The 25,128-nt window shown below is 34.2% G+C and overlaps 1 protein-coding gene across 4 annotated transcripts in view; it reads right to left on the bottom strand.

Moving 5' to 3' along the window:
- TTC37 (tetratricopeptide repeat domain 37) overlaps positions 1-25,128 on the bottom strand; it is a 73,359-nt gene that overhangs the window by 23,121 nt on the left and 25,110 nt on the right. For 3 of the 4 annotated variants that reach the window (XM_006775540.2, XM_006775539.2, XM_015571632.1), the window contains 18 exons: positions 24,783-25,036; positions 23,123-23,225; positions 20,327-20,503; positions 20,094-20,238; positions 19,849-19,927; positions 19,699-19,760; positions 19,526-19,582; positions 18,057-18,125; positions 16,121-16,195; positions 15,363-15,504; positions 12,665-12,758; positions 10,357-10,434; positions 8,735-8,859; positions 7,799-7,922; positions 6,237-6,458; positions 4,978-5,050; positions 2,678-2,731; positions 2,387-2,498 (listed from right to left, as the gene is read on the bottom strand). In XM_006775540.2, coding sequence (XP_006775603.1) covers positions 2,387-2,498; positions 2,678-2,731; positions 4,978-5,050; positions 6,237-6,458; positions 7,799-7,922; positions 8,735-8,859; positions 10,357-10,434; positions 12,665-12,758; positions 15,363-15,504; positions 16,121-16,195; positions 18,057-18,125; positions 19,526-19,582; positions 19,699-19,760; positions 19,849-19,927; positions 20,094-20,238; positions 20,327-20,503; positions 23,123-23,225; positions 24,783-25,036 — 2,045 coding nt within the window. Of the gene's footprint in view, positions 1-1,390; positions 1,456-2,386; positions 2,499-2,677; positions 2,732-4,977; positions 5,051-6,236; positions 6,459-7,798; positions 7,923-8,734; positions 8,860-10,356; positions 10,435-12,664; positions 12,759-15,362; positions 15,505-16,120; positions 16,196-18,056; positions 18,126-19,525; positions 19,583-19,698; positions 19,761-19,848; positions 19,928-20,093; positions 20,239-20,326; positions 20,504-23,122; positions 23,226-24,782; positions 25,037-25,128 lie in introns of those variants that run through there. The other variant, XM_015571633.1, reaches the window with a different exon arrangement.

A 25,128-nucleotide genomic window follows, 5' to 3' on the forward strand; every position in this document is an offset into this window, starting at 1 on the left:
ATCGCCTGCTGCCAGACAGTCCAGTTTCTCCCCGCATGAGTCCTAGGTCCCCAGAGACTTCCCGGAACCGGAGATCAGAGCCGTCGGGAGCTTGTGACTCCCTCCGGATTCAAAAAGACAGCCGCGTCCTCAGGTGCCAGACCCTTTCCGCGTGTGCGAGCCCCCTACCTCTGCACTTTACTTCCGCAGCTTCTCTGACTCTCAGTGTGCTTTTCTTTCCTTCTAGTTGTAGAATTTACACTCAGCCAGCCTTCCTGTGGTTCTGGATGATGTCCGTATTGTGTTTTTGAAGTATTATTCAATTGTTGTGAGCGGCAGCAATTTCCCGGTGTTTATCTATGCCGCCATCTTAGTTTCTTAGCTTTAGTTTTACATTTTTTCATATCTAACTGCCCCATTTAGCATGTTTCCTATCAAATGTCTGAAATCTATATCTATTTCATTTATAGATTATTAGTATTACTGCTAATAGTACAAGAAACATTAGGAATCTTATACAGATGAAAAACTTTTGCAAAAAAATTACATATCTCCATATTACAAAATAATTTCTGTCCCAGATAATAACTACCTTATTTTAAATAACATAAGACATACTCAAATTCCAGAATAAGGAAATGGGGACCATTCCCTAGAATTTATAATGTGGCTTAGTATTAGCTTTGGGTTTAGGTCTAACATTGACACCTAACTATGTGGCAGCTTTTCCTTTCAGAATCATTTTTCTATAAAACAAGGCAACTGAACATGCTATCAGGTTTACAGTACTACCAAATGATATGGACTCAATTTCTGAATATTGATTTACTAAGATACTGAAAAACAGATTCCTTTAGGGCTTTCTAGTATTTAGATTTTGGTGGCGCAAATAGACATCAGTTGCTAGGTATTTCTTCTATCTTAATTCAAAAGAATTGCTGTTTTCATTAACTCATAGATAATTGGCAACTCAAATTCCCTTGGAAACAAAGTAATAATATAAATACTTTAAATATTTTTATATATATATATGTATGTATGTGTATATATATATATCTAAAAATTTTTAAATATAATTTGCTAAAAAATACCTCTTAATATCACAGTAATCTATCAGAAACTGGATTTCCTCCCATTTAATTCTAAATTCTTGAGATTATATTTAAAGTTCTGAAAAAATCCCTTGTATTTATTTCACCTAAAGATCTACAAGAAGGTGTAGCATTACTATATATAATTACAATTATATTCACTTTCATTGGACTCCAAGGACATATCTCAAACAGGTACTCATCTTTATTATTCAGTCCCTATTTTAAGCACCTTATATGATGACTCTGCTTCCTTGGGTACATATTTCTCTAGATAATACAGGAAAATCAGAAAACATCATTAGAGAGGACCTTATTTGGGCAATCTTACCTTTCTAAAGTTTATGCCACTTAACACAATCAAAGATTAAGAGATCTTCTGTAACTGTGGATCCACAGTAAGAATTATTGAGAGTAATTCTATCTAACACTTGCTTGATAACACTTCCAAAAATCAGAAACATACCCAATGTGTAATATAAATAAACTCAAAAGTTTAGGGTCTCTTTTCATTCTGATTATTTCAAAAACAAAAGACATAATAAACAATAAGATATTGGTCTGGTTATTTTACAAAAATTCTCTGAAATATTTAATATTTGCAGTTTAGTTAGAATCTTTACAATGTATTGTGAAGATAAGATTGAACCTGTCCTTTGTATACTTGTTTCCCATCAGTACCTAGCCAAAAGCAATAGCATTCTGATCTAATAACTGTTTGAAGTGCTCTAAGGAAATAAATTGTTTAATGCTGCATTTCATATTAAAAATAATATATAAAAATATGTCTCATAACCCTACACTGCTGCACATTCTAGTCCTCTAGCGGCAGTGGAAGAATGCTGATGCAGTCCACATGTAGTTCCTTAGTACCTTTTGTGATAGATGGGGTATACATGACACAGCTGGTTAGAACTAAGAGCTAGCTTGGGTGAGGCTAGCACTTCGGCATTTCAAACCACAGAAGACATATTTCCAATCTTCAAGGAGGTAACTACTACACATAAAAATTACTAAATATGTTTATTAAGTAATTTATTACTATAGGTAAACCTTATTAAAGTCTGATAGGAAATTAAAACTACTTGAAAATATGTAATTCAGATTTTCAATAACAGATAATAAACTACCTTCAAGCAAACATTCTCTTGAGCCTGCTTCAATAATTGATTACCTCTTAATTACCACTAGCCAAATGTAGATAATCAAATATTTATATGCAAAATATTCAAATATTTTCTTAAAATTTCCTTGTCTTATTTCATAAAAATACAAACTTTGCTCCTAATTAATGAAGTGGGCTGTATTATATTCACCTGGAGAAAGGAGAGTTGCCTTCTGAATGGTCTTTAGTGCAATATTTTTTTCATCTTCTGCTGAACTGCTTCCCATAGCCAACTGATTTACTGAAGTGTACAGTAATGCCTTCTACATAAGAGAAAAGAAAGGTGTTAACCAATTTTCTTCAAAGCTACCTGCATTCAAAGTGGCTAAAAGTATGACTTTATTGAATATGATGTGACCTCTAAGCCTAGGAAGAAGAATTATTCTTTTATCAAATATATTATTTAACAAGTACAACAGTTCCTTTACTAGGACAAACTAACCTTTCCATGATTTGAGTCCAGAATATGAGCCACATTTCCTGCTACAGCACCTCCCTATAATAAAAAAGAATTAATTTTTTAAAATAAAACTTAAAACTGATAAAAATCTCCATTAAAGTATGTGAAAGGTTCAGTTTTATCACACTCACAACTTTTAAACTCCTTAAGTATCAGCTTATTATTGTTTTAAAAGACCAGATTAATATTTTTATTTAAAAATTCTTTTTTTACTATAATCATTTCAACTCTGCTCATTAAAGTACTAAAAGTTATATGATTTTACATAATACTAAATGAATATACACATTTTCTAACAATATAAAAGACTGTAAAAGGAAGACTGAAAGAGAAAAAAAGAATGGAGGTGAGAGACCATAAAACCTATTATAAAATAAACTAACATGGTTTCTTCACAAAAATATAGTATTCTAAAAACTTCTATATTCCCTAGTAAAATGAATAAAGTTCAGAGGAATAAAGTTAATGAAGTTCATCATTGCTTCAATAATCAACTCAATACTAAAATGAGAAAAACATATGCAGCCAGGTCAGCATGGCTCAGTGGTTGAGAGTCGACCTATGAACCCGGAGGTCATGCTTTGACTCCAGATCAGGGCACATGCCCAGGTTGCGGGCTCCATCCTCAGTGTGGGGAGTTGCAGGAGACAGCCAATCAATGATTCTCTTTCATCATTAATGTTTCTCTCTCTCTGTCCCACTCCTTTCCTCTCTGAAATCAATAAAAACATACTAAAACAAACAAACATATGCATAATAGTTTTCATAAAGTTGACTTGAAATCCTTCATTTTTTAAAATTCAGTTACATATTTTACCTGGAAAAAAAATAAGGATGGTTTCATTTTAAGTCAGAAATATACTATAATCGTCATTTAATATAAGAAGTGTATAAGTGTATCAGAAATGTTTTAAAACAGTATTTTAACACATAAAGAATGCTAAAACTAAACTTTTTAAAATGTCAATATAAAACAAATAGAAGATGGATTAAAAACAAGAACGACAACACAGCAGAGGAGGAGGATTCAGGAGTTATATCTGAGATTACACATTACCATAGCCACTAACTGTGATTTTGCACAAGTTATTTAATCTCTATCTTCAAGTGTCCTCCTTTATACAATGGACATTCATTGGACCTACTTTCATATGGTGGTTGTGATTCAACAACAAAACACACAAAAATGACTAGCACAGTAGCTGGAACATAATAACTAATTCCTTTCAGTGTCTAATATTGATGGTCTTCTGCCATTTGCAGATCCTAACAAATCTGAATTTTCATTCTGAAGGACTCGTGGGCTAGTGGGATAGAAATCAAAGCCCAGTATTCACATAAAAAGGGGGAGTATTAGGAAACCTATATAAAATAAGCTGAGATCCCTCAGGTAAAGCTGAATCAGAAGTAAACCAGGTTTCAAATGACCTTGAAATCCAGGCACAGAGTAGTCTAGTTGGTCCAGAAACCTCAAGTTCTCAACTTTGTTTAAGGTGGTTCCAGATTGGTGGATCTCTCAAGCACCTGGCAGAAATAAGTGCAATTTCTATCTATAGAAATTAATCCTAGGCTGCTAATTATTTTCAAGTATACACAATCAAGTAAACAAAGTCACTGTGTGCGAAAGCCAGTAGGAACAACAAATGAACAGGCCCACACAGACTTCAGATATTGGAATTTTTAGATGTAGTAAGTGTTCAAAACATATTAGCTACTATCATTATGTTTAACAACTAGTTAAATAAATAATGAAAGCTCATATTAACTATAGAAGTTAATAAAATATTTCATTGACTCCTGGAAAATATCTGGCTTTTATGAATTAAAGTACAGTCTGTAATACCCTGTATACAACATTGATAATCCTGTTTAGATTTACATTTTTAAACTCTGGCAGTGTTCTAATTCTTGTATTCTTATATTTAAGGAGCTTTCAAATAAATTTATCTTAGGGGATTCAAAACACAATAGCTAATGCTTATTAAGTGGCAACATTATAAGCATAATCTTATCACATAGTCATTAACATAATCTGTATGTGTTCAAGAGTCCATCTAATTCTCTGCATCGTCCATAACACCCAAAGCAGTACAAGAGTACATGGAAGAAACTCAATGTACTCTTCTTGAGTGACTATTGGAAATTATGGTTAAATAACAGAACTCCCTTGCTGCATTAGTTAATTTTTTTTGCAGAATTATAATGCTAATACTTTAAAATTATATTATTTACCACATCACAGGCTAGTTAATCTTTTTGCCAGAATTTAGAACGTTACTCACCTTTGCATTACGTTGTGCATACTGAGCAACCACTCGGGACAACAGAGACCAAAGAGCAGGATCAGCTGGGTTACTACAGAGATCATCAAAAGCAGAGGGCTTAGAGATGGGAGTTACTTTAACCACAAAAAAGTCCAAGCAACCAGCATTTTATCTAGTACCTAAGCTTAAAATCCTTTAGACAGCTGAAACAATCTATAATAATAAAAGTGTAATATGCTAATTAGAACGGAAAGCCAAAAGACCTTCCGGATGTCATTCTGGACATCCTTCCAGATGAAGCTGCAGCGGCGGGGGCAGAGGCAGAGGCAGTTAGGGGCCATCAGGCAGATAGGCGAGCAGCTGGGGCGATCAGGCAGGTAGGAGAGCAGTTAGGGGCGATGAGGCAGACAAGCAGAGGTGGTTAGGGGCAATCAGGCAGGCAAGCAATTAGGAGCCAGTGGTCCTGGATTGCGAGAGGGATGTCTGACTGCCAGCTTAGGCCCAATTCTGCAGAGATTCCTGTGGGATTGGACCTAAACCGGCAGTTGGACATCCCCGGAAGGGTCTCAGATTGTGAGAGGGTACAAGGCTGGGCTGAGGGACCCTCCCCTCTGGTGCACAAATTTCGTGCACTGGGTCTCTAGTTTGATATAATTGTCCATGTGTGGTTGAAAGTGTCTTAATTTTTAGAAAACATATTTTACATATCTTTCATACAACAATCCTTATGAAAATAAGAAAAAAACCCAGCAATGTAATGATTATAAAGCCATAAGATCTAATTAAGAAAGGTTAAGGAAATGTAATATATGTGTCCAAAGAAAACATAAAGAGATGAGAGCTATGGAAAAAAAACAAACTCATGATATAACACTTTACTGCTGAAGATAAATACCCCTGCTGCTAGTGAGAACAGGTTTCTATATTCCAAACTTTGAATGCGTTAATGAATGCTTATGTGGCCAAAATATTCTTAATGCCATCAAAATGGACAGTATCTTATAACAACCTGACATCACAAACTTGAGAATTAGTAAGGGCTTTCATACTAAAAGTTGAGAAGGGCAAAATTTCTGTTCTCTCTCTATTAACTGACTTTAAAAAAAAAACTTCATAGATGAAATAATATGAGTTTATGGGCAATTTCATAAAAAACACATTTTGGTTTCCAAATGTATATGTGCACTACCTCATTTTATATTCCTAATAAGATCCAAATGTCAGAGACCACCTCATCAAGTACAATTCAACCCCGAGTTTATAAGCACAGAATTTACCTGTGAACAGCTTTAGATGCTTGTCTCTGCACTGCCACACTGTGGCCTTGCAGCGCATAAATCGCTGAAGTAAGAAGGCACCTCTGATAATCATTGTCTTTCTGTTTGACGTGCTTCAATAACTCATTAAGTGCTGCTTTTGACAGTGTAGCATCCTGCATTGCCAATCCCAAGGCACACAGGGCTTGAAGGCTCTCTATGGTTGGCTCCTTTAAGACAGAGCTGTAAATATATTTTTTAAATGCTGATTAGTTATAAATACAGTAGTCTGTACCTATCTATTACAACATATTTAACATCTAGTAGGAAAAGCAATTTACTTAACGATTCACCAAACTAAGCCCAGCTTTGAGATAAATATAAGAACAAACTGGTTGGCTTCTTGTAACAGCAATTTCCCTGACTATCTGGCCTTTCACAAAGCAGCAATAGCCAAATTTACTTTTTGGTCATTATATCTAAATTTCAGAAAAAACTTAATATTTCTAATAATGATTACGAATGTTGTACCATAAAAAAAGAACATCTAAAAACTTTTTGAACAGTTTATTAAAATGTAATAGAAATATTCAAAACGTTACAAAATAACGCATAGAGGTAATTCTGTGTTTTTACAATGATTGAGGAGCATCATTAGCATATAATGGGTCGGGGAAGGAGATGCACTCTTCCTGCAATGGGGAAACCATTCTGTACTATGAGTATTTGTACCACTGAAAATGCCAATAAGCACTTAGTTGATAACCATTGTCCAATAGCATTATCTTAATCATCTATTGCTTTTGAAAAAATTAAGATTAACTTTCTAAAAAAAATAAATAAATCCAGAAGTCAAAAAAATACTATATGAATAACCACATATATCATCGGCTGTTATTTTTAATTTATGCTCAAAATACAGAAATAGATACAAGTTATATTGGTAGCATTTAAAAAAAAAGATTCAACTTTAAATTAACTTAATCATGTTAACTGGAAAAAGGAAAAAATCTCTGTGGGGATGCAAAAGGCCAAAAACAAGACAGTTACAAATGCCTTCATTAAAATTTTAAGATCCTACTAGATCAGGTGATAAATTATTCTTTTAAAAAATAAATAAGTAGCCCTAACCGGTTTGGCTCAGTGGATAGAGCATCGGCCTGCGGACTCAAGGGTCCCAGGTTCTATTCTGGTCAAGGGCATGTATCTTTGTTGCGGGCACATACCCAGTAGGAAGTGTACAGGAGGCAGCTGATCAATGTTTTTCTCTCATCGATGTTTCTAACTCCCTATCCCTCTCCCTTCTTCTCTGTAAAAAATCAATAAAATATATTTTAAAAATAAATAAATGAATGAATGAGTGCACAGGATGATTTTGAAGGACTGGATGGATCCAGGACTAAGATTTAAGCCACAATCTCTAGTTCCACCTGTGACCATCAGTTCAGAAACAGGTGGGTCTAATCTCTTTTGTTCACCAAACAGTTCCTAAAGCATTGCTAACTTCAGTTTACATGGCTCCAAATTTGAAACCATTATTTAAGTATTTAGTCATGTTAACTGTTTACATCAACTACACATACCATTTAAACAGCAATGTCTTGGCTACATCCATTTTTCCTTGTTTATACTCCGTTATTGCCAGAGCTGTCAAGATATGGGCTTTGTCTTGTTCTGATTCAACAACAGACAAGGCTCTCTCATAGGCTGTTATATAGGGTTGAAAACAAACAAAAACAATATAAAAGAAATCCTGATTGACAATCTATCAGATTTTTCCTTTCCTAATTCTATTTTTCAAAAGATCTAACTAAAACTATATCTATTGTTCCCTTATTTTCAAGCAGATGAAATAAAAATGTGTAATAATCTAACTGGTTTAGCTGTTCCAAGGTGATTCTGGGGCTAACATTGGGATTATTATATGATGTTCCCTAATATCTATCTTCAGAATCTTGAGAGAGTTCTTAGTCACCATATTCAAAACAAGTGGAGGCCGGCAGCCACAGAGATAGCACCAAATTCCATGTGCAGACCAGCAACTCCATCAAATAGATCCTTACAATGAGCTGCACACAGAGTTTAGGCCCAAATATGTGAAAATGCACTCAATTATCACTTTTGCACAAACCAAAATATACTATTATTAACCATGGTTGAGATCTTCATTTATCAGAAATTTACATTTAAGCACTGTGAAGTAGTAAAGACCTGCTTTCAAATGCTAACGCATGTCAACCATAAGTGATCTTGGGGCTCAGTTTCCTTGTCTAAATAATGAAAATAAAACACAGATAATAACACTGCTATAAGGACTATTCATCATAATAACCTACTAACTGACAAACAGATAAAAAATTCCTGGTATTGTTCCTGACTCCTAGTCAGATGTTCATAAACATTGCAACCTGTACCGCATCTCAATATTACATCTTTCTTCATGTAAGGTCATTGTGATCAAATTCCTCTGAACCCTGGAAAAGTAAGATGTGATCTTCAGCTTTAAGCAACGTACTCACCTTTGCTGCTCTCTTTATAGAGACCCTTCATAAATAAAGCCAGTGCAAACCCTATGATGTCTTCTAACTCTTCAAGAGGTGTTGACTTAAAAGCCTGGATAGCTTTATCATATTCACCAATGGAACTAAGAAGCAAAACAAAATTTATTTTTAATATAAAAAATAATTTTGGCTTATATCATCAAAATATAGAGACATTATTATACCACGTTTCTTCTAATAACTTTACTTCATCTATCAGAGTTAAAGCTGTAGAAAGAACTTAAAATAAAAGGCGTATCACTTATTTCACATAGGATATACTAAGGGGATTTAACTTCACACTTGGCTTCTTTTAAATAATATGTGAAAATGACTAGTTTTGCTGAAGTGCAAAGTGTTTTTTAAAAACAAACTTGAATTAAAATCCAAAGTTATAAAAATAATTCCAAGTTCTTTTATATAGAAATCTACATTTTTAAGCTTAACACATTAAATATTACTCCCATAAGTATGGTTCCAGCACCTTGGACAAGCCAAACAAGTCAAAAAATTCCTTAGTCAGAATCAAAGCTAGCCTTTGTTTGGAGGGCACATAGAAACATTAAAATTCCACCGATAAAACTATACATGCTCTTTTCTGTACTTATTGATATAAAAGTAAAAATCTGTTATATCTGATACTAAATGTATCAGATATACTGATATTAATACTTCTTAATAACAGAAAAATAACTTGTTTTGCTTATTTAAAAATGAAGAGAAACTGCCATCACCTGGAATAGAAACATTGTATATTTGATATTCTTAGTATCCATCACTATAACCAGAAGCCATTTCTATTTTTAATGTGTTACTGGAAATCTTTTCATAAAATTTTTTTAATCTTGGGAGTGGGTGGGAACTAAAAATACAAGTAATCTTTGCTTTTAAAATTCATTTTACAAAGGTGAAAGAATTTTAAAATCAATAAAATCAAATTTGATAAATATTTTGATAAAGGAAAGAGCTACTTTAGACTGTTTATGAATAAATACATTCAATTTGGGGGCGGCTCTTAACTTGAGGAATGCTTCCTTACCTTCAACTAAAACCTTACCTCCATAACACCTATTCTCTGGTCCTAGTTCTATCCTCTAAAACAACTGAAATCATTTTTAATCTTTAAAAAACAATATTTTTTGAAGTAAGAAGTCTTTGAGAATCTGAAGGAAGCTATGTGGCTCTCTCCCAACTGACCAAATGCACACACACAGACATTTTTATGTACTATTTCAAAAGAATTCAGAATGTTTCTGAATGTCCATCCCCAGTTTGAAATATACAGAAAATCAGAATAAACCCAATTCTTCCAATTAATTAGGCTTCTACTTTAGAGACAGCAACTGCCTCTCTTCCAAATGTTCTCTTATGTAGTCCACAGCCATCAGTTCTAAACCTGCTCCTCATAAAGCACACTGGAGTTAGGTATGGTCCGAGGTACAGGAAACTGTTAACACTGCCTGCCTTTATGGGAATTATATATCCTGGAGGAATGTCAGCAGCCCACTACTCTTGAAACTTTTCATCACCTCCCTAGTTCCATAGCTTTCACCAGAAATATCATGTAGGTCACAGAATTAATGGGGGAAAAACATGCTTACCATAACAATCTGCCATAATTTCTAATTGCATCATGATAATTAACTTGGTCTTCTGCATTCTGTAACAACAAAATTGCCCTAAAAAAAAGGCATTTTAAGTTATCTATATGCAATAGCATTTTTTCACCCTTCTTCATTAACTGAATCTACAGATTTTTGCTTTTGTTTAATTCTACTAATTCTTTAATGCTAAGTTAAAACACCTATTCCATCTTTATTAAACTGGTACCACAAAAGAATACTTAATACTTAGATTTTAGATAGTCAGGAAAGTTACTTTAACAAAGTGAGTCTTATAAGTGAAATCATTTATCATATGCGATTTTTAAATATTCCAAAAATTTTAATCTAAGAATGGAAAAACAACTATGTTGATTTTTTAAGTTTTGACATATTTGAACTACATAGAAAGCACTCTAAAATATTTATGTAATAGTAATTTGAGTTAGGACGTCAGGAAATTGATTGCTTTCATGTGCCTTTACCAGTTAGATACAGAAATGTATGCGAGCAATACTGAGTTCAGAGAAAGGAAGGCGTTACAAGCAATCCTCAGAGGCTTAGAATTAATTCACCGACATGCTGACAGCCCAGATTTCTACCTTCTGCTCAGTCCCTTTTGGGCAACCAGGGAAATGTTTAACAACTAAATGGAATGAAATACTTAGTAATATTTCATTTTATTTTATTTTCTGTTTAAAGGGGATTAGCCAGGAAGAAACATCCAAGAAAAGCTTCTACTCCCCCTGATGTTATATGAAAAACAAAAATTAGCCAGAGAAGTCTAAGAGAGAGTATTATAGAGACAGTACTATATTAAAAACTATACTTCTGGTTAGATTTAATACCTAATTTGTAGTTTCAAGCCTCAAAAACCTGTTTAAGGCAAAAACCACAGTGGTAAACAGGTAAGAAAGAGTGGTACATATTCAAGTGACTGTGGAGTTGCCATTTTAGGCTGAAGGTATAACTAGTACCAGATTCATAATGTGTGATTATAATATGTACCCCAAAAAAGTAGTGAGCACTCTAAAGATTTCTAGCTTTCTGTTTAAAAATCCTGCTCACTGTTGTATTCTATCATAGTTATACAGTTTGTTTACTGGTAAGTTTATTGTGACAGTGAAAGAAATATAATTGTGGTTTTTCATAATCCTCTCCACTTACACCTGGAAAAATAACTTCATTATATAACCTCCAGTACCATCTAGTGATTACTCCTTTGAACTACAGAGAGATCCATAAAAAAAATGGCAAAGTATTCAGGAAACCTCAATTTTTTTTTTTAATCTAACAAGGACTCTTCTAAAAATCTATTTATTTAAATTGAGGGCAAGAATGCAAGTAGGTCTTTTAAACTTTTCATCTGGTCCTCACAAGATCAAGTTATTTTCTTATTCACGAATCAAATAATTTGCAGAGAATAAAACTTCAAGTTTATTTCCTTTCCTACTGTTCTCCTGTCTAGTCACTGCACTTGAGCACACGTCCTTGTTTCTTCCACATGCTAAGTGCACCCCTGACTCAGAGCACTTGCTCTTACTGTTCCTTCTGCCTGGAGCGCTCTGACATCCAAATGGCTTGTGGCTTCACTTCATTAAGGCCAGGCCTCATTTGCCTCCTTTTAAACCCACCCTTCCTAAAACCTATCTCAAATTCACTGCCTGCCTCTGTAATTTCTGTCCCTCTACTTTGATTTTCTTTCTTAGCAATTACTACCATCACAGATGACCTACATGGGTCTCCCCGACCTGAACAGGAGCTCCATGAAAAAAGGGCCTGTTTCCGTTTTAACTCACTGCTAAGCTGCCAGAGCCCAGGACACTGCTGGATTCACGGCATTCAACAAACACTTACTGATGGGTACATACAGAGAAGATTAAAGTGGCTCAAACAGATACATAATGTTCTGAGTTCTTCTCTGAATAAATATGTATTTAATAAAGCTAGACAAAGTCTAAAGGGATGGACTTTTCTAAAATAGAATCTGAGGGTTTTTTAGTTTCGTTTCCCTTTCTCTCTCTCTCTCTCTCTCTCTCTGTCTCTCTCTCTCTCTCTCTCTCTCTCTCTCCCTCTCCCTCCCCCTCCCCCATCCCCCCCTCCCTCAGATTAAGGAACAGAAACCAAAATATAGCTGAAAATTTGAACTGCATATTTTCACCTTCATAGATGTAGTAATAATAGATAACAAAAGATTAGGAAAAAATGAAAACATTTATTTAGTACCTTCTTCATGAGAGTGAGACTAAATAAAAAAAAAAGGCCACTAACATATAAGGACAGCATTTCGGTTAAAGGCAGAGTTTACCTGTGGAGTGCATCTGCTGCTTCCTTTTTCAGCTGTAGATGTTCATTTAAATAACTCAACATTGTGAGAGCTGGAGCATAGTTTGGAATTCTTTCTGGAAATCAAAAATATCTGTTCTTTACATGTACATAATGGTTGTGTTTATAAGACATTAGTTTTATTTTCAATTCTTTAATATTTTAAACAACAGGTTATATCTTGAAATCTTTGGCATTGTTAAGAATAGCAGTCTGATTATCTTGACTATAAAATACCAGTAATCATTTTATAATTCTTCCACATTTTTCAATAACATTTATAGTTACTACAAATTATAATTCTTCTAAATTATTCAGTAACATTTACAGTTACTACATACTTTAAATGTTTTAAAGTTTAAACATTTTTATCCCTAATGGTAAAATAACTTGAAAATGTACCTCATGTTAAAACTATGCATTTGATTTATAAGGAAAATTCAGTTCTTTAGCTAATCATGTTATTGCCTGAGCAGCCGCATTTTCGAAGAATGGTCCGATGATGCCTCCAGCCCAAATCCGCACCAAACAGTGACACGTTGTGGATGCATTTGTTTCTCAACAATCACTCGTGGATTTTCTGGACCCCAAATGCGACAATTTTGTCGATTAACCAAGCCATCAAGATGAAAATGAGCCTCATCAAAATTCAGCCACATTTATGCAAAACAGTCATGGAAAATTTCAACAAAAGAGTGCGTATGTGCCAGCAAAGCCGTGGAGGCCATTTACCTGATATGCTATTCTATACATAACCCTATACTGTATACTTTATGAATCAATAAAAAATTTACAATTTTTAATTATAAACCTGTGTTTTCTATCAAAATTACTTCTTGCGTGAATTTTGGGACACCCTTTAAAAACTGCAATAAAAGGCTAATGAGGCAGACAATTGAGGCCGCCTGGTCCCTTTGGCCAGACCGTCCCTTAATTCTCTCTTTCACAGTGAAACTGTGTCAGAGCAATTTGTTCATCTGTTGTTCAGGGGCTGCTGGTCAGCCCTAGTAAATCATATCATACTTTATACGATTGTAAGATTCTAACATCAAAGCATAAGGCGAAAATCACAGTCAAGTTATTCTTGAAAAATCCTCAAGTTACCACACAAGGAGAAGAGCACCAAAATGGAGTCAAACTGAGTAAAAGGAGACCGTGCCTACCATGCACTCGTCCTGAAGCACCTAGCAGGACAGGTGAAGACACTGTGCTCTCCCTCTTTTCTCTCCTAATTTATTCATTTTTGGCTAAGCACATGCACTTGAATTTGTTAAATAATGTTTTATCACTATGACTCCACTATCGAGTTAAAAATGTAAGTGTGTAAAACTGTCAGGAAATAATTTGTTTGTTGCTCTAGGAATCTGAATTTTGCAGAAAACTCAAGATTTACCCTTTATGAAAATCCTTCATAAATGTTACCCATTCTGTAAGGAAACCTTTCAATGAAATTTCTGATCATACGCTTTCACAGAGATTCTACGTATTCATTAGAGCCATTCATTTTGGCATACTAATAACACGTGGATGCCCCAAAGTGCTGAATTTAAAATAACTGCATTCTCCTCAAGTGTCCCAGGCTCAATGCAGGAGGAGTATTACTACCCTTCAATATCTATGATGAGGCATTTTCTCTTCAGCTTTTCACAATTTATTTGATTCTTTATATTATTCAACTGCCAATATTCCTGCTTAAATGCCTGGTTTATTTATTCTAATTTTGTCAAAAGATTTTAAAAAATACTAGCAAACTAACATTTCTTGAGCATGTATAGTATGCCAGTTACTCTGCACATTTTGTAGGGTTTACAGGTAGGAATACTAAAATTAAGTTTGGTAACATGCCAGGGTTTTATTATGGCTACTAAATGATAGAGGGGAGATTAAAATTCAATAGTAGTTTTATTAAGGAAAGGAAATTATTATTATAGATGGTTAATAAAACTTCACCATTCTATCCTTTTTCTAAACATATTTTCCCAGTATCTTAAAGAAAAATCAGGTATTAAAGTGGGAGGTTAAAGGCACTGGGTTTGAAACTTAAAGCACATTATCTCACTTAATTCTCACATCTCTACAGCCTAGGTGCTGTTATCTCTACTTTCCAAGGTTAAAAGAAGTTAAGGGAAGTAAAATACATGGCCTAAGACTGTAGCAAAACTAAATGGCAGAGCTAGAAGAGAAGCAACTTGGGCCCTTTAGGCCCAAAATGTTTCCACTGCAACATGGAAATCACTTTTTTAAAATATATATATATTTTATTGATTTTTTACAGTAAGGAGGGGAGAGGGATAGAGAGTTAGAAACATCGATGAGAAACATTGATCAGCTGCCTCTTGCACGCCCCCTACTGGGGATGTGCCCACAACCAAGGTACATGCCCTTGACCAGAAGCAAACCTGGGACCCTTGAATCCACAGGCTGATGCTCTATCCACTGAGTCAAACCGGTTAGGGCCATGGAAATCACTTTTATCTTGAATCATTAGCTAACATTTCATCACTCTTCAAAGTCCTTACTAAAGTTTAAAAAGTAGATTCCTTGGCCACTGGGGGTAGAAAGGGCAAATTCATGTCTTAAGAAACACTAATATTTAATTTGGAATTAACTAATTTAAAAAATTCATTAAATTATTTCAACAGTTATTAAAATATCTTGCCATTACATAACAGGTGCCTTACCTATGTATTTACTCAAAACAACTTGTGCTGCTGGGATAGCATTCATCTGGAGGATGTTGTACCGGTACAGCTCTGTTTCTCTGTTGCTTTTATCTTGCAATGTAGTACAGACCCAGTATGCATAACCGATCGCTCCCTCAGTCTTTAAGAAAGCCAAAGTTAACAAGTGGACATTGGGTAATAAATATACCAATACAAAATGAAGAAATGAAACAATGCACTTCAATACAATAAATAGCACACCTTAGTTTTCTTTAAGTCAACTGTTAAGTGCCTTTACAGGTTCACTAGGATATAACACAGCTAAGAACAAATTTAAATCACTTGCTTCAACCCTAAGTAGAAGAATCAAATGGGATAAATTAAGTGCAGAAAATAGAGCTCCGCCTGATGGTTTAGTTTGCAGCTTTTCAGCACCATTCTCATAGGTCGAAGTAATAATTACCAATCAAAAGAATCGTAAAACACTTTCATAAATAATCTAGAAATATCAACCAAGTTAGTCCATATCTTATGCTTATTTTTTCTAGAGTCTCGGTTTCTACTTTACATGACTACTACTGTATCTACTGAATACCAATGTCATTTCATCAGATCTTGATGTCTTTAATTAAAGATAGCTTATCTGCCTTTGAGAAAGAATGAACAGTAGAGACAAGTGCTGTCATTAACATCTAATACCACTGAATATCCATTTTCTCAACAAGGACAATACTTTTCTCATTAGTGAATCCTAAGAAGAATGCTCAAATTCTTACGTGCATACTAAGTTCTGTGGTGTGCCTGAAAAGATCCATGGTGTCGTAACTTCCAACTGTCTCTGCAATAAGGGCCTATAAAGAAAAAAGAGGTTCTGAACGTGTTTTAAAGGAAAAATCATCATCATCAATCATCACCATCATCATTATCATCAATGAAACTGGAAAAAACAAAGGTTAAAAAGCTGTGCTTAAAAGTAAGGTTAATTTCTAGTTCAGTCTTAGCTACCATATTCCCATGGCTCAGAGGACAAGAATGACTTATTAAATTGGACCTTAAGCAGACAAATGCTTTCAGAATGCCACCTGCAACCTCCTCCCTCTCCTCTCACCCTTGATTGATTCATACTGGTATTTGTCTGGAATAGGATTCTTTTTTTTTTTAAATATATTTTATTGATTTTTTACAGAGAGGAAGGGAGAGATAGTTAGAAACATCGATGAGAGAGAAACACCGATCAGCTGCCTCCTGCACACTTCCTACTGGAGATGTGCCCGCAACCCAGGTACATGCCCTTCACCGGAATCGAACCTGGGACCTCTCAGTCCGCAGGCCGACGCTCTATCCACTGAGCCAAACTGGTTTTGGCATGGAATAGGATTCTTAATCACAGGGTTAGCTCAGATTCGCCGGGGTAGCTTTTTTAAAAGAAGGTCCTCTCCCCTAGTTTCCATAGATATGGGGGAGAGTCACACATATTCATTTTTAAAACCGCCTCAGGATTTTAAATAGTATACCTATGCTATTGACTTTATGAGACTCTGTAATATCTTAGAATTACTTTCAAGACCATCTATCTTTTAAAGAAATCAGGGTTTTTTAATTATCATTTATTACTAATATTATTAAAAAATTAATATTGCCTTGCTTCTATTGTTAATATTTTAATTAAATTTACTAGTTATTTCCTGAAATAAATTATTTTTAAGAGCTAAAATATCTGAAAAATAAAAAATATACGTTTTTTCTGACAACATCTAAGATGAATGAACCTAGAGCAGTGCTACATTTGGATCAGCAGCAGCAGCATCCCATGGAACAGTTAGAAATGAAAATTCTTTAGCTCCTTGTGTCCAATAATTTACATAGAAATTAGTATAGTAATGCCATTGCTCCCAGATGCTACCACAGTTAACGGGAACAGGAAGTTTGCCGTGCTAACTCTGCTTCTTCACCAATTAGCTAGAATTAGACCCAAAAGTTAAAAGTACAATAAAAATTATCAAAACCCAGATTAATGATTTTCTGATATGGGTGATGCCTCTAGTATTCGCTGAACAAAAAATAAGATAAAATAAAACAAAAATCAATGACTTACTAATTTCTCAACTACACAGGATTTAGAGGCTACCCTTTCTAATCCCCTTCTTTTTCAGGTGAGAACATTGAATCCAGCAATTTTGTTAAAGTAAAAAAAAATTAGTCAGTGATAGACTCAGATCACTAACCAAGTCTCCTGATTCCTATTTGGCAGTACAAAAATCTAAATTTGGGGGGGTTGGCAGACTCATATAAACAAGTACCAAATAAAATTATGAAAACTTTACAGAAAATGAGAAAACAATCAAAATGATATTGTAAATTTTCATTTGGGGGAGGGGTAAATGTGCATTACATAGCTCTTGGTTTATTCTTTAAGCATAATAATGTCAGACTGATGGGGTTAAAAGCCTCTCAAATCAATGCTTAATCATTACAAGCTGTATGACTTTGGGCACAATACTTAGCGTCTCTAAGCTTTAATTCCACATCTACAAAAAGTTTAACAACTACCACCAACTCAAGGGACTGATGAAAGTTCAATTGAAATAATGTGAACAAAGAGCCTGTTATTATTATGATCACTGTTATTTATATTAATAGGTTATTTATACCACCTTATATTAATAGGTTATTTATGTCAACAGAATTATTAACAACTAAATGTTGTCTTACTTGTCCAATCCAGCACATTAAATAAGATGGATCAAGGGACTGAGCAGTTTTGAAAGCTTCATGAGCTTGCTAGGAAACAAAAAAACAAAAAATAATACATCAAGTCATTTTATACATTTAATATTAAATTGTTTATGTTTAAAAATCATAAAATAAGAGAATAAGAAAACCGAGACTTATCAACATAAATACATGTATGAACCTAAAATTGCTTAAACACAATTAGCAACACTTAAATCAGTGTTCCACCAGAACACTCCTGGCTACATCAGATTTCTCTACAGGTTTAGGGATTCTGGTCCCAGTGAAAGGGCATATAGATGTTCACCTTACATTTGGTAGAACTTTTAACAAATTACCCATATATTTCCTAGGTTTGAAGAAAGTAAGTAAGGCTGTATATCTATTCCCCTCTCTTTGAGCTTAGCTGGGAGGATAAAAACTACCAACCAACAAAGTCTGAGATACGTAACTGCTACTAGACAACAAGAGTGGTTGACATAATCTGTGCTAAGCAGTCAGGAAACTTTAAAGATACAGTACTTGGGCACATTAAGTTGCATGTCATGTTTTTTCCTGATACAAAAAATAACATTATATGCTACTTTATATCACTTTCTCAATAATCTATGTGTGACAGAAAATAGTCTTATTTTTCCTCTAAAAAAGTAAGCTAACGGGCTAATGTGTCATGTTATCGCAAAACCGCATCCATGGTTTATTAACTAAGATCTTGCTTTGTTTAAATTAAAAATAATGTATTTTTTCAACTAAGATACACATTAATATTTTTCTTTGTTCTATTTACAATCTTCTAAAGCAATCTCTGCTGTGACTTAATGTATTGCTAAGAATATTACTAATACTACTTTAAAACAGTGATTTTCAATATGCTGGCTGAAACAAAACAGTACAGATGTTGTCTGTGGGTTTGTAGACACCTCTAAACATCACCTACAAACACAGCCCAATTTTCTAACTGTTTGAGTATGACAAATTACACTGTGGTTTATAAAGGGATTAATATCAGCTAAAACCAAATATAAATCACCCCCCAAAAATGTTAAATTTAAGCTGCTGGAGAGTACTAATCGTCTCCCTTATTTCCTCACCCTACCCTCAACATCACCTATATGGGACTCCTCTTACATGTGTACAGATAAAAACAAAAAACAAAAAAAAATAAACACCCAAATAATTCACAGAATTGTTTTAATCTCTAAATGGAAAACCAAAATAATTATAAAACCATAAATTTCCTGAGTGGTATGGAAAGGAAAATAAATCTTACGCATTCATTATTCAATAACATAAACCGAATGTCATTAATTATCTAGCATATTAGAGAGCATACTGGATAGATAACAAGGTGTGAAGTATTTCTCCACAAGAAGTTGTGCTATTATGAAGAGATCATGTATAGGAAATATTCTTTACTTTTAATATGACAAAGCAGTCAGCACAGTTACCTCAATGTTTTCATTTGCAAGGTATAACACTCCCAAGTTGGTCCATGCAACAGGATTCTAAAATACATATATATGTATAAAAATTAGGTCTCTTGTCTCCGGGGAAGTCTCAGAAAATTATTCACACTAAATTTCAAAGTCCTTTTTCATTGAAAGACACATAGAACACTCACAATTTGCTCCGACTGGATTGATTTGATGAAACAATGCTGAGCCAGGGCATAATTTTTAATAGCTGAAAAATAGAGAATTTAATGAAACTGAACTTTATTACCTGAAATGAGCAATCTTCTAAAATTATTGAAGTGTTATTGAATTCTTACCACTATAACATGAAACCACACCAAGAGCATTCCAGTATAAGTGACTATTACTGTTGAGTCTCACTGCCTTTTTCAGACACTGAAAAATAAAGTTAAATTATTTTTTAACTCTTTGAATGTCAGCACATATATCAAAATAAATGTGGTTAATGTAAAAACACTAAAGTTATTTTCTTTATCAATAACATTTTTCAGAAAAGCACTTCATTATTTTTAAGTTTATGAAAAAATTCTCAAAATCATACATGTAATGATTTCTCCAACAAGTCTTTAAGATCATTCATGTTGCTGCCAGTTTCTGCTAGATGTTGTGCTTGACGATAATAATTAATTCCAAGATCACACCACGTACTAGATGTAGACATCAGTTTTAAAGCACGCCCGTAACACCTATGGAAATATAAAAGTGGATGTTATGTTTTGTTATCATGCCCTTATTCAATTTGAATGTCATTATCTGGCAATCTTTGTAAATTACCTTCCTCCTAGATGGAGGAGCTCATTTTTCTTTAATACTTGTTTTCCTTCTTTCTGGCCTAGAAGGACTCCTAAAACATTAACATTCACTTTAGATGGCGAGACAGCATGCAGACTGGTACAAGCATCCCCAACTAGCTTCCAAAGGCAAGACACATCATCTCGATGCTGCAGAGCCCTGGAGAGAAAATAAAGCATAATTCCTTTAAATTATTTCCAAAAAGTATAGACTATCTCCCTCATTATTACTTACAATTAAAAAAGAAAAATTATACATACAATCCTGATTAAAATCTACTTCCTTAAGTGCAGTGAATGATTTACTAAATTCCTTCTAACTGAATTATACCTTATCAACTCCGTAATAGGAAGAAGGGTAGAGGGAAGAGAATGAACTGATTGTTTTGTGTATTTTTAAAAATGTTTTCATTGATTTTTTTAGAGAGAGAGAGAGGAAGGAAAAGAGACATAGAAACATGGATGAGAGAGAAACACCGGCTCCCCAGTGGAGATCAAGCCCACAACCTGGGCACATGCCCTGACCGGAATCTAACCTGTGGCCTCTTGGTGTGTGGCACTCAACCAGCTGAGCCACACTGGCCAGGCAAAGAACTGATTGTTTTCAGTTAAGAACCAGAAACTTTACAAACATTTCTTTGGTGCTCTTCACTATTTTTGCTAGAAGTAGCAGAAATCACATTGATAAATCAGTAATTTTTTCTGAACCAATTTATCTTTAATATTGACTTTTTTAAAACTATGCTCTTTGTGTTTGTTTGTTTGCTTAATAACCAAGCAGTAAAGCTGTTCACTGTCTTTTTCACAGTGGATTATTGTAAACTCAAGTGTTTGCTTTCAGATCTTCCAAAAAAAAAAGAAGACTAGTAAATGTATGACATACCAAATATATTTGGTAGTCCAAAGGACTTTTACTCTCTGAGACCAATTCCAAAAATCAAAACATAAATATGTGAAAACTCATATTTATTGAAGAAAGTAGACAAGCTCAAAAAGTAAACAGCAATATTAATTATGATGATAAAGGGAAGTTATTTTTAGAAAGAGAAAAATCTCAGCTATACATTTCTCTTCATTTTTCTCTTCTTGAGATAAATAAAACACAGCAATTTCATTTAAGCCAAATTTTGATAATCAGCTATCACAAACAGCTATATTACTGGCAGATGGACAAGCAGATGGAACATTTTTCATAGCCTTTTCTATTCATGGAGTCCAGCCAAAAATCATTTTCTAGTATCTTCCAAGGAAGTAGGAATAATTATTGCAGTTGTCACTGAAAACCCCTGTGATGACCAGGAAGAAGGACAACACTATTTCTAGTTCCTTTGCCTAAATATTTTAGCATAATTTCTAAAATTGACAGCATGAAAAAAGAAAATAGATACAAATGAAGAGAAACAATTTTAACAGTCTATACACTTATCTCCTTTTAAGTTCAATAAAAAAATCTGTGACCTGAAATAACTTCTATCACCATTACATAAGAATTGTGTTAGTGTGAATTTTTAAATTTAGAAGTAAATATAAATTTGGGGATTATCACATATTTTTATTTTTGTAAATCCTCACTGGAGGATATTTTTTCCATTGATTTTAGAGAGAATGAAAGGGAGGGAAGAGAGGAGAAACACTGATGTGAGAAAGCGACATCAACTGGTTGCCTCCTGCAACCACTCCAATCAGGGTGAGGAACCTGCAACCCAGGTATGTGCTCTTGAACTCCAAAGGGACACTCTAATCACCGAGCACCCAGCCAGGGTGGGGCTTTCACTTTAAAAGTTTAATGTGCCACCTTATAATTGGTTGTGAGTGCTACCTGCTTCCCAGAACAAAATTTCCAAGCTAAGAAAGGCAGTATTTTTAGCTCAAGTATCATCATTCAAAGGTTCACCGTGTACTCTTAAATATAGTTCCAACAAAGTATGCCTTCTTCACAATACCTCCCTCTTTGGAAAGAGCTATATCATGTGAGACTTCAAAGGTAGCAATAAAAATCAGTGGGAGAAAAAGGGCTAAGGTTTTCATTTCATATTTGGTTCATATTCAAAGCAAAGCAACCCTAGAGAAACCAAATCAAGAAGGAACAGAGAAGGCAAGTAGGAAATGAAAGGAAGGGACACACAGAAAGACGTTTAAGAGCAAAACACTTCAAATGTTTGTCTAACTTGCAGACCTTTTAAAGCCATTTACCACAAATAACACTTCTACTCAGCTCAGTTCAATAAAATATCAGATTTACTCAAATTTCTCTGATCCCTTTCTTGTTATTAGGCGCCACATTTTTCTTACACAGGTTCTCTCCAGGAGCAATCAGATTATCCATTTCCCTTACCTCTAGACCTACCAGTAGGCCTAAAATAGGCCCTTACCACTAAAAGAAAGCACATTGTGCATCTGAAGCCCTATTTTCCGCTCATTCCAATTCTAGATACTCACATTCCCAGCCTCCTGGAAGAACACTAACCCAGGGTTATCAGAGCTGCTGCTCCACTAGCAGATAGCTTCTTCCCTCCCACCTTTCCCTGTGTCCAGCATGTCACCTACTTGAGAGCAAGAAATTACACCTGTTCTCCAGCGCTAAGTTAATACAATATGTATTAGAATATGTTGTGGAATTAATTGGTTTGTCTGTTATTCTTTATGCTTGATATTCTGAATAATGAACACTATAACAAAATAAACATAGAATGTTTATTCTAAATAGAATTTATTCTAAATTTGGCTTTATTACAATATTAAGAAAATAAACACAATGAATAATAAGATTAATACTAACCAAGTAAAATATTCCAGTGCTTTTTCTATGTAGTCAACAGCTTTCCCATCAAGATAATCGACTAGAGCTGCTTTTGCCATCATGAGATGGCATTCACCCAAACCTAAAACCAGATAAGTTTGTAGTTGTTAAAAACATGTAAAAAATAAACTTAGCATATTAAAGACACTTTCCAGAAAACAAAACTGAATAGTATTTTATAAAAATTATTTTAAAGCATGGTCTTACATATATTTAGTAAGGAATTTAAATGACAGGGCTCTACTAGAGTAAACAGGTAATAAAACAATAAAAACTACATATGGAACCTAAGAATTTCCTTGACTTTGGGCAAATTACCACTTAAAACCTCAGTTTTGAAAATGGGGATATTACCTAAATGCCACTCTCTATCATTTTATTACTTATTAACATTGTAAAACAAAATCTTATTTTTTAAATGTTCAAAACTATATAACTATACCATAAGGATTAGATGAAATAGCAATTTCCTTAAGTGCCTAGTAAACATTTAATTAATGTCAGTTCTCCTTGAGTTTTAATGAATTGAGAAAAAGGTTTTCAAGGCTTAAATTTCATGTCACTTAAAACATTTCCAAGGCTATTATATAGCTACCTCTGCTTAAGTATGCCTCTCCTAATGATTCCCAACACTATTTCTGATTTAAACCTCAACTGTTTCTTCAAAAAGGAAAGGGAAATAAGAAAAGCATATGTAATGGTTTTGGTTAGTTATTATAATAAAAATTTGATTAGATATGAATGATAATCTTTTACTTTATATTACTAAAAATAATCTATGGAGAAATTGAAATTAATTTAGATAAAAAATAATGCAAATTGCCTCTAAAATTTTTTAAAAATTGAAAAAATGAGCTTCTATAATTTACAAAGTAACTATAATCTAGTAACCTACTGAGGATATAGTGAATTACCAAAATATAATAGAAAACTCTTGTTTTAGAAATCCATTTTAGATCCAATATCAATCATATTTGTCTAAATGTTAAATCTCTTTCATATTACTATTTACTCATTGTTATAAAACAAGTCAAATCTATATAACAAGCAACACTATAAGAGGTTTATTTTGTATGCTTACTGTTGACTAAACAAGTCCTTTTTTCTTTCTTCTTTTAAAATATATATTTTATTGGTTTCAGAGAGGAAGGTAGGAGAGAGAGATAGAAACATCAATGATGAGAAAATCACTGACTGGCTGCCTCCTGCACGTCCCACACTGGGGATCGAGCCCACAACCTGGGCATGTGCCCGCCCTTGCCCTGAAATCGAACCATGACCTCCTGGTTCATAGGTCAATGCTCAACCGCTGAGCCACGCTGACTGGGCACTTTTTTTTCTTTTAAATATATTTTTATTGATTTCAGAGAGGAAGGGAGGAGAGATGTAAACATTAGGAGAGAATCACTGATCAGCTGCCTCTTGCACGCCCCCTACTGGGGATCAAGCCCATAACCCAGGCCTGTGCCCTGAGGAAATTGAAAAGTGACCTCCTGGTTCATGGGTCGAAGCTCAACCACTGAGTCACCTGGCCGGGCAAGAAGTCCTTTTTGAAAGTTACTGAACACATTTAGGAAATTCACCCAAGGATTTTGTACTTTAGTACCACAGAAGTCAAAGGAGCTATTAAAAAAATTACCTTTCAAAGCAGGTACATAATCTTCTTTCGTTTTAATGATCAGCTGGTATTGAGCTACAGCCTCCTTATATTTGCCTAGGATTTGCTGTATTGCTGCCACCTTAAACACACTGTATGTGGATTCTGGGTTCAGCTCACTGGCCTTTGTGAAGGATTTCAAGGCTGTTGTATAACCACCTCTGCTTAAGTATGCCTCTCCTAATGATTCCCAACAATTGAAGTCCTTTGGGTCTGCCCTTAATGCTGCCTGTAAACTAAAATTTCAAGAAACAATAAGAGAACTCAAAGTAATAGAACTACTTCCACATCTGAAAGGAAAATAAAAAATAAATAATGCAACTGAATC

The sequence above is a fragment of the Myotis davidii genome, unplaced genomic scaffold (assembly GCF_000327345.1).
Source record: "Myotis davidii unplaced genomic scaffold, ASM32734v1 scaffold44, whole genome shotgun sequence".
NCBI lineage: Eukaryota > Metazoa > Chordata > Mammalia > Chiroptera > Vespertilionidae > Myotis > Myotis davidii.